Source organism: Henckelia pumila, chromosome 4, assembly GCF_033568475.1.
Source record: "Henckelia pumila isolate YLH828 chromosome 4, ASM3356847v2, whole genome shotgun sequence".
Taxonomy (NCBI): Eukaryota; Viridiplantae; Streptophyta; class Magnoliopsida; order Lamiales; family Gesneriaceae; genus Henckelia; species Henckelia pumila.
Window position 1 is genome coordinate 87,770,139 of NC_133123.1, and position 10,769 is coordinate 87,780,907.

The 10,769-nt window shown below is 44.7% G+C and overlaps 1 protein-coding gene across 1 annotated transcript; it reads right to left on the bottom strand.

Annotated features, from left to right (window-relative positions):
* Window positions 1-450: 450 nt before the first annotated feature.
* On the bottom strand, window positions 451-4,915 carry LOC140861383 (uncharacterized). Its single transcript, XM_073264402.1, has 3 exons — window positions 1,432-4,915; window positions 1,016-1,315; window positions 451-851 (listed from the first exon to the last, which is right to left on the bottom strand). The coding sequence occupies exons 1-3, from the start codon at window positions 4,913-4,915 to the stop codon at window positions 451-453; spliced, it is 4,185 nt and encodes a 1,394-aa protein (XP_073120503.1).
* Window positions 4,916-10,769: the final 5,854 nt, after the last annotated feature.

The following is a 10,769-nucleotide window of genomic DNA, read 5'->3' on the forward strand; positions in this document are numbered from 1 at the left end:
CATCGCTGTACAATTCGAGTTCAAAATTGGCGTAAAACTCATGGATAAGGGAGGAATAAATAAAATCTGGATCAGAAGGTTGGAAAAATGCGTCCCATTGTTTTTTTTTTTTTTTTTTTTTTTAAAAACACCGCCGGGAGTGGGGGGTTAGGCAGACCCCTACCTGTATATAAACATAAAAAAGCGATACAAATAAAACCTAACGGAGGAGGGGGACTAGGCCAAGACCTCCCCAAAAGGCTATACAAAGGTAATAAGAACATCAGAACAGCTAGGGTATCGAAATATACAACCAAAGCATCCCTAGGAAATAAGTATAAACAAATAACATCAAAGATAGCTAACTAAATCAACGTCAGCAGGCATCCTGAGCAGCAAAAGCTAGAAGAGAGCCACAGCTCGGCCCAGCAAAATAAAAAACGGACACTGAGGCGCGAAGAGTGGCTGGTATCAGCCTGTGCAGTAAAACCTAGAGGAGATCCACAACTCCAGGCCAGCAAAATCAAATCTGACACTAAAGCGCGAAAAGAGGCTGGCACCATCCAGAGCTGAACAACAGATCAAAGCTATGCAAGAAATATGCCAAAAGTCATGATCAGCTGGGAAGTCACTATACATAGGCCGCGAGGAAAAAGAGGAGCGACCGCAAACCAGCAGACCCAGAGCAAAAAAGCAGGAGAATGGCGAAGGAAACTCAAGCCATAACCTAACTCCCAAGAAGACTACAGCAAGAACCAGGCAAGGGGAAGCACAGAGAACGCCTGATGATCCATCACCCTGAAGAAAGCAAAGCAAGCGATAGGGGAACAGACTAACTCCAAAAACTCCGGAAAAGGGCCGGAGAGCTGTACCTGCAAAGAAAAATAAATAGCTACATATATCTAAATCTAGGATGACCTAGACCAAAAAGGAGAGCAAACAAAGAAAAAGAAAGCCCAAGAGAAACGGCTATAAGCGAGCGTGAGGCTCTAAGAAAACCTAGATCTAAGGTAAGGAAGCCCGGAAGAGTCAGAACGGGCCAACGCAGCGATGGGAGTGGTTAAAGAAACACCAATCTCCAACAAACACTGCCTATGATCATGAGCCTGCCGCGCCAACGCATCCGCAACCGAATTCCCTTCCCGATAGATATGCGAGAAATGAACCGGCCTATTCCGCACCAAAACACGCGTCCTCGAAACAATATGGTCCAAATCCCAACGGCACCTCCGAGATCTAAGAATCTGAATAGCAATCTGGGAATCAGTTTCAATCCAAAGGGGAAAAAGGCTAAGGTCAGAACAGAGAAGAATACCCCTCCAAATCGCCCAGAGTTCTGCACGGACATTGGACCCCAAACCAATGAACTCACTAAAAAATGCCAAGACCCTACCAGAAGAATCTCGGACAACCCCCCCCCCCCCCCCCCCACTGACGACTCACCCGGGTTACCTCTCGAGCTCCCATCCACATTGAGCTTGAAGGACCCAGGTGGAGGCCTCAACCAACGGACGATCGCAGTCTTGTGAATCCGTTGGAGGCCGACCGAGATTCCCATCTTCCTCGCAGCCTGCAAAGCCCCCAGCCAAAGACGGGGCTTGATAACAGTTGCGGAATGAGCAAGTCTCAAATAAGACAAAATTTGGAACTTAACCTTCTCCGCAGAGTAGGGTAAGTGACGGTGCTTAGTATCATTGCGTGCAGTCCATAGGAACCAAAGCACGACAAAAGGAATGAATTCCCTCACATTACCCCCCAGAGACCACTCGCGACCCCTTTTCCAAGCACTGAGAAACAGACTGAAGTTCTCAGTGGCAGGGATGCGAACTCTAAAGATAGCCCCAAAGAAATGCCACACAGAGCGGGCGATGGGACCGTCGATGAAAATGTGAGTAAATGTCTCCGACATCTCACAGCACTGGCACTTGGACACAAGGGAGAAACCCCGCTGCTGGAGCACCTCATCCACAGGCAACCACCGATGCCAAAACCTCCACAGAAAGAAGGACATGGTGGGCCTCATCCAGCGACCCCAACAGGGAGTAAAGATATCCGAGACCGAGCCTCTCGGTCGGACCTGCTCCCAAGCAGATCTCACAAAAAAGGCACCATCGGTGCTGTGGATCCAGATAGTCGCATCCGGTTCATCCACCAAAACAGGAATCTGAACGATCTCCTCCGCCACCGAGGGAGCGACGACAGCGCAAAGGAGATCAAAATCCCAGTCTCCCTCCAAAAGGAAGCTGAAAACATGCACACACCGATCCCCTCTGACATTACACCTGCTCGACAAAGGGGCATCACCCAACCAAGTATCATCCCAAAAAGAGACATCCCTAAGACCAATCCTCCACCGGATACCAGGCTCCGCACGAGGTCTAATCTGGAGCAAGGGCCTCCAAGTGGGGGAAATGGCTCCACGAGAAGGAGCACAAATAGGGCTGACAGTCCGGCAATACTTCCTCGAAAGGAATCTCGCCCAGAGAGAGGAACCCTGCCGGAATCTGAACCACAGCTTCATGGAAAAGCTATCAACAATGTTGAGCCTGCGAAAACCCAGGCCTCCTTCTTCCACAGGGAGACAGGCGCGAGACCAGCGGGCCCAGTGCCACTTCTTTTCTAAGGGTCTGGAGCCCCAAAGAAAAGCATTGAAAATACGCTCCAATTTCTCCAAAACAGCTAAAGGAGGCTGGATCACCAGGCAGAGATAGATCGGGATCGAAAGGAGCACACTGCGGATCAGCGTCATCCTACTCCCAGGAGCAAGGGAACGGGACTCCCAGCCCTCCAGCTTTTTCCGGACCGACTGCAGAAGAGGATCAAAGAGAGAGCACTTGCGGTTCCCACGGAAAAGCGGAGCTCCAAGGTATTTCAAGGGCAGCTGCCCCTCCGCAAATCCAGTGATTTGCAGCAAACGGGAGCGGCGACGAGCGGTCCAGCCCAGAGGAAAGATCAAAGCACTCTTGGCCACATTAACGAGCTGGCCCGAGCAATTTTCATTGTGAGCCAGAAAATCTTTGAGACGCTGAAGACCACGGGATCCCCCATTGGCAAAAATAATGACATCGTCAGCATAGGCCAAATGGGAAATCGGCAAATCACACCCAGACCGATACCTCAAATCAGCATGCTGGAGGAACAACCGGTCCAAGCCACGGGACAGATACTCCGCTCCAAGAATAAAGAGGAGGGGAGATAAAGGGTCACCCTGTCTCAGGCCTCTCGAGGAAGCAAAGAAACCAGCAGGGGTACCATTGACATTAACCGAGAACTTGCAAAAAGAAATGCAAGCCCTCACCATTCTCACAACCTGCTCCGAAAAACCAAACCTTCGGAGGACATCCAGAAGAAAAGACCATTGGAATCTATCATAGGCCTTAGCCATGTCCAATTTCAGAATGACATTACCACCACGGGCAGGGAGATTAAGACTATGAGTGAGCTCATGCGCGAGAAGGATATTGTCAGCAATCATCCGCCCCGGCACAAAGCCACTCTGACTCTGAAAAACGAGTCTCCCCACCACCGACCGCAGACGAGAGTATAAAAGCTTCGAGATAATCTTGTTGGAAACATTACACAAGCTGATGGGACGGAAGTCCGTCCAAGCTTGCGCACCCTCGACTTTGGGAATCAAAGTGATCGTGGTGGCAGTGAAGCCCTGGGGCATAAGAGAGCCCCGAAAGAAATCAAGGACAGCGTCCATGACATCATGCTGCACAAAATCCCAGCAGCTCTGAAAGAAAACCGAAGAAAACTCATCGGGGCCCGCCACACTATCCCGAGGGATGGAAAAGACGACAGCACGTACCTCCTCCAAGGAAGGTGCGGCGGCAAAGCTATGGTTCTCCTCCTCCGAAATCTCCGAGGAGAAGCCAGAAAAATCCGGAAGATCCAGGACAAAAGGATCTCCAGTGAGGAGGCGCTCAAAATAGGCAGCCCCAGACTGCTTGATGAGACCAGGAGAGGTGAGGCAATTACCATCCTCCCAAATACGAAAGATCTTATTAACCACATTCTTCTTCTTCACCATGTTGTGGAAAAGCTTCGTATTCCTCTCCCCGTCCTCAAGCCAATTACAAGCAGCTTTCTGCTTCCAAAAATCCGCTTCCATAGCGGTGACTCTAGACAGCTCCTCATTGCATCTGGACAAGAGGGTCTGGCTATGCTCAGAGGGATCCGCTTCACAGGCAGCCTCAGCCAGTCTAACCGACCTCTCCGCCTCAGCGATCTTCTTCAACTGTTTCAGCTTGGCAAAGAGCCTGGGCATGCCTTGCAAAGAGCAGGGCATGTTCCAGTTCAGCCTGACGGTTTGAAGGAACCCCGGGTGCCGAGTACACATGCTCTGGAACCGAAACGAGCTCGGCCCCCGAGCAAAGACAGGAGCAGACACCAAAAGAGGACAATGATCCGAAACCGTGCGAATGAGGTGTTCAACCCTGATAGAGTTGAAATGGTCACCCCAATCCACAGAAACAAAAACTCTGTCAAGACGCTTCCAAATGGACTTATTCGTCCAGGTGAACGAAGAGCCCTCAAAACCAGCGTCAACCAGCGCAGACTCCAAAACAAAATGATTAAACTCGTCCATGGGGAGCTGCCTCCCACCAGAAGAGCCAAGACACTCGGAGGCATCCCTCACGACATTAAAATCCCCCCCGACAAGCCAAGAACCACCAACAGGCTTGACCTGCAGCAAAGAAGCCCACAAGTCGCGTCGTAAAGTGTAGTCACACTTGGCATACACGAAAGAGCAAAAAACATGGGTCGGCAAAAAGGGAGCCGCCACGCGAAGATGGAGGAACTGAGCGTGATCAAGGACACACTCCGCCTTCACATTGTCCGCCAAAAAAACCCAAATATGACCAGAGACATTCGACAGAACTCTCTGGAAACCAAGGCGACGGGTCATGAAGCGCTGGTCTAGTGCAATCATCGGCTCCAAGATAGCCAAGATCTTGACAAGCTTCTCTTTCACCAAGGCATGAAGCCTCTCCTGGGACTCAGAGCTCCTGAGTCCCCTGATGTTCCAAATTAGGCACTGCATTTGGAACGGGTGGAGTAAGGCCCCGTCTTCTTTCTAGACTCCTGGCGAGTCTGCTGTCGCTTCGTGTCAGAACGAAGCGTTCTCTTAGAGGGTGAGACAGAGAAATCAAAATCCTCATCATATCTCCCAAAATCTCTCCCATCACACGATTCAGTCCCACAGAAGGAACTTGAGTCGTCCTCGCTGACAAACTCAGTGATCGGATCAACGTCCTGACAATAAGTACCCTGCTGAGAGACAAGCCCCTCAAAGGACGGGGCGGAGGACTCCACAGGAGTCCCAGGAAGTGAGGGGATGGAGTGGCTACTGTGATTCAGAGTGCAGGTATCAGTAGCCTCCAAGGAAGGCACAGGAACAGCTTGCGGAAAACCAAGATCCATCTCACCGACCCCTGAAGAAGCACCAACCTCTTCCTCCACCTGACGAGCCCAAGAAAGGGCCAAGCCGAGGTCAGGTCCCTCGTGGGGAGCGACAACTGACTGCGGGGCGGGAGCACCAGCATCACCTCCCATCGTAGCATCACTACACCCAGAAGCAAGGTCCTTAACAACATCTCCATCCACAGGGAGATCTGGACTCTGCTCAGCAGACTCAAAAGGAGCCTCAGTCCTCAACTCAGAGTGACAAAGATCAGGCTCCTCGGGTAAAGACTCAAGAACTTGGAAGACATTCTGAGTACGCGGGGCAGCCTGAGGAGGTGGCCGCCGCTGCTGGTTACGTCTTCTCTTTTTTGTGGTCCAAGTGCCCGCACCAGGGGCAAAAGGAGCAGGGCCACCCGGGGTCACTGAGGGACCTGCCTCCTGAGGCTGCGGAGGAGGGTTCTCGGTCACAACCTTTTCCTTCCCAATGGAGGGCTTTGGACGAGGAGGTCTTGGGTTTTTCCCGTGGGAATAGCACACAACGGTAGAATGACACAACATCTTGCAATCAGTGCAGAAGTACGGGACCTTCTCATAAAATACCTCAATCTCTTGGGTGTGCTCACCCCATCCAACCCACACGTGCTTAATTCGCTCGTCAAGCACGTTCATTTCCACACAAACCCGGGCAATAAGTTCCAACAATCGAATATGAGAGGACGCCAAATAGGGGCGATCAAGAATACGACCCGGAAGAATCTGCCTATCAATATAGTCGGCAGGAATAGGTCGTGAGATAGCGGGTTGATTAAGGTTGTGGACAAAAGGTTGAGTACGAGCACGAGTGCGTCGCCTCGGATTGGCGTGATCAACTTGGCATCTAGAAGCCATTTTGGAGAGATATTTTTGTGCAAAAGGAATAAAGAAGAAGGATTTTGGTGTGCAAAAATCTGAAAGTTTCGGCCTCTATATATAGGCAGTGAACGGAACGGACGCAACGTTGCTCAATGGACGCAACGTTCGTCCTGGCGGGTAAAAAGTGTGGGAATTTTGATCTGAAATTTTAAAAAGTAGGAGGGAATGGGGACTAACGGAAGCAACGATAACCAACGTTGCATCCGGTGGTGATTTGGCGGTAACATTTTCGCGGATATATTTAAAACTGAGGCGGGAATGCTACAAACGGAAGCAACATTGGTCCTTCGGACGCAACGTTGGTGCTATTGGCGGTAAATGTTCGCGGTTAAAATTTTAAACTGAGGCGGGAAAAAGGAAGGGACAGAAGCAATGTTCTACGAACGTTCGCAACGATGGGGCGATGAACGGAAGCAACGTTCCATGAAATGGAGGCAACGTTTAGGCAGGACAAGCAAATTTCGGAATTTTCTTCTTAGAATTATATTTTTGAAAATTTTATACCAAATAATTCATATAAAATGTGAGCTTATAATTATGAATAAATACAATTAATTTGTATTATTCAACATTAAATTGCTCGAATTTAATAGTAAGCTCCCTCTTAATATGACATTAAATTTTAATTTATGTCTATAAGTGATTACAACTCAATCATGCCAAGTTCACCACTCAAACGAATAAAAGTATTTTCATCTAGTGGTTTTGTAAAAATATCAGCAATTTGATTTGACGTGTCAACATATCGAAGTTTAACTTCATTTCGTTCGATGTGGTCACGAATAAAATGATGACGAATGTCAATATGTTTGGTGCGCGAATGTTGAATCGGGTTCTTTGTTAGACATATGACGCTTGTGTTGTCACATAAAATAGGTATTTTTGAAAAAGAGATGCCATAGTCGAGCAATTGATGCTTCATCCAAAGAATTTGCACACAACTACCAGCAGCCATATATTCGGCTTCGGTCGTTGATAATGCAACACAATTTTGCTTTTTGGAAAACCAAGAAACTAAACAGTTTCCTAAAAAGAAACAAGTTCCACTAGTGCTTTTCCTGTCCACATTATATCCACCAAAGTGGGCATCACAGTAAGCTTTTAAATCAAAGAAAGAATTTTTTAAATACCACAAGGCGAGATTTGGAGTATTTGAAAGATATTTGAAAATGCATTTTAAGGCGAAAAAATGTGATTCCTTTGGACATGATTGAAATCGTGCACACAAGCAAATACTAAACATAATATCTGGCCTACTAGCAATAGCATATAGTAAGGAGCCAATCATACTACGAAAGGAATATTGATCTACAGATTTACCACTTTCATCCTTGTCGAGTCTGATTGCTGTGCTCATCGGTGTGGATGATGATTTTATGTTCTCCATCCCAAACTTCTTTAGAATCTCCTTGATGTACTTGCTTTGGTTCATAAAGAACCCATCTTTGCACTGTTTGATTTTCAATCCGAGGAAATAGTTAAGTTCCCCCATCATGCACATCTCGAAGTGATCCTGCATCAACTTGGAGAAATCTTGACAGAGAGTTTCATTAGTAGAACCAAAAATTATGTCATCAACATAAATTTGCACAATCAATAAATCATCTTTGACATTTTTGGTAAATAAAGTAATGTCAATCTTTCCTCTCGAAAAACCATTTGAAAGAAGGAAAGTAGACAATTTTTCATACCAAGCTCGAGGAGCTTGTTTCAAACCATACAAAGCTTTGTTTAGTCTATACACATGATCAGGAAATAAAGAATCAACAAAGCCATCAGTTTGTTCAATGTAAACTTCCTCTTTTAATTCACCATTCAGGAATGCACTCTTAACATCCATTTGAAATAACTTGAAATTTCTAGAGAAAGCAAAAGCAAGAAACATGCGAATAGATTCAAGTCGGGCAACATGAGCATAAGTCTCATCATAATCAATGTCTTCTTCTTGACTATATCCTTTTGCTACAAGCCTAGCTTTATTTCTAGTGATTGTACCATGCTCATCAAGTTTCCTAAAGACCCATTTAGTACCAATAATAGATCTATCATGTGGCCTAGGAACTAGATACCAAACATCATTGCGATTAAATTCATTTAATTCATCTTGCATAGCAATAATCCATGAATCATCTAATAAAGCATCATCAATGCACTTAGGTTTCACATGCAAAACAAAAGCAAGATGATTGCAAATATTATTAAGAGAAGATCGAGTGGTTACTCCCTTCGAAGGACTTCCAATGATAAGATCCATAGGATGATCTTTGTGAAGCGTCCAATCCTTCGGAAGTGGTGTTTCCTCAACAGAAACATCTAAATCATTTAGGTTTGAGGAAGCCATCTCTTCTTCGAGTAATTCTACATCATCGTTAGTAGTACGAGAAACTACAGACATAGATTCATCAAATACAACATGCATAGATTCTTCAACAAGTAAAGTACGTTTATTAAACACTCTTAAATCCTTACTTGAAGTAGAATAACCAAGGAAAATACCTTTGTCGGATTTGACATCAAATTTGCCAAGGTTGTCCTTACCGTTATTATGTATGTAACATTTTGATCCAAAAGCCCGAAAGTATGAAATGTTAGGCTTTCTCCTTCTCCATAATTCATATGGAGTTTTCTTGAGAATGAGCCTTATTGATACACGATTGATAATGTAACAGGCAGTGTTCGTTGTTTCAGCCCAAAAATATTTTGGTAGAGAATGCTCACATATCATGGTCCTCGCAATCTCCACAAGTGTCATATTTTTCCTCTCAACGACCCCGTTTTGTTGAAGAGTCCTATGACAAGAAAAATTGTGACCAATGCCTTTTCTTCACAAAAATTTGTAGAACTCTCATTTTGAAATTCAGTTCCGTGGTCACTACGGATCTGTTTTATTGAAAGATTTTTCTCATTCTCAACTCGTTGGACAAAAGTTTTAAAATAATCAAAGGCATCATTTTTTAGGGCTAAAAACAATGTCCACGTGAAACGTGAGAAATCATCCATAATGACAATGCATAAAGCTTCCCTCCTAGTCTAGCGTTCCTCGAGGGACCACATAGATCTAGGTGGAGGAGTTCAAGGGGCATATAAGTTGATACAAAATTTTTGCTTTTAAAAGATTCCTTTGTGTGTTTTCCAAGTTGACACATATCATAAACATAATATAATTTTAAATTGAATTTTGGCATACCGACAACTAAATCAAGTTTTAAAAGTTTTTCAATGATACTAGGACCAACATGACCTAGTCGTCTATGCCAAAAAATGTTGTGATCATCAACATTTAAGGATACAAGGCTTTTAATATTTGATAAAGATAAATTATTTAAAGAAACCTTGTATACATTTTCACTTCTATATCCTTTGAAATTTATGGATTTGTCAGATGTGAGTGATATAGTGCAGTGTTGAGGAGTGAATTTGAATTCATAACCTCTATCGCACAATTGAATTATGCTTAGTAGATTATGATTAAGTCCTTTCACTAAGAGTACATCATCAATCAAGCAGGATTTAGAAATACCTATTGAGCCAATTCCTTCAATAACTCCTTTGCTATTGTCTCCAAAGGTGACAGTTCCCTTCTCCTTTGGTTTGAATGATTGGAGTAGCTTCTTATTCCCCGTCATATGTCTAGAAAATCCACTGTCTAGATACCATATGCTAGGGAGAACAATTTTCCTATTTCCCTGCGAAAAGTTATTTTGGTACCCTTTAGTTCTTTGGGTCCACAGTGTTAGAAAAGAGAGATACAAAATGGACTTCTAAGAGTTCAGTCTCTCATAGCGACATCATCGCCACTTTCTAAGAGTGCTCCCAGTAGTAGGTAGGGCTATGGCCTCTTTAAAAATCTATTTTCTTGGACAGAGCAGCATTCATCAGGAAGACCAGTCGCAAGTCAAAGCAGTTTAAATCGGTCTATGATGAACTCCTTTAGATCATGATCTCATAATGCCGACTGATGAGTTGTTAAGTACTCTTAGGCCTCCATTTCATATAGCTCTTTTGATTATATTGATATTTCAAAGATCTACATTTATGTCTAGCATGACCTATTTTACAGCAGTAAGAACATGTAGGGGGTGATCTCATTTTTGCTTTAGCAATAAGGCTAGCAAAGTATATAGATTTCTTACCATACCCTATTCCACCCTTATCAAAGCTATATTTCTGCATGCTTAGTAAATTATTTAATTTATTACTACTAATATTGAATTTATCAAAAGATTTTTCTAAGTGAGCTATGTCATCCTTTAGCCTTAGTTTTTCATGTTCCTTAGATTATAATTCATTTTTGAGATTTCTATTTTCCTTTTTAAGTGACTTAGCCATATCAAACATATGTTTATATGCATGTTGTAATTCATCATAGGATGGTACCTCATCATCGTCGTCAGAGATGATGTCATCACTCCTTGCCATGAGGCAGATGTTAGCTTCCTCTTCGTCATCATCGCTGTCGCTCCAAGTGG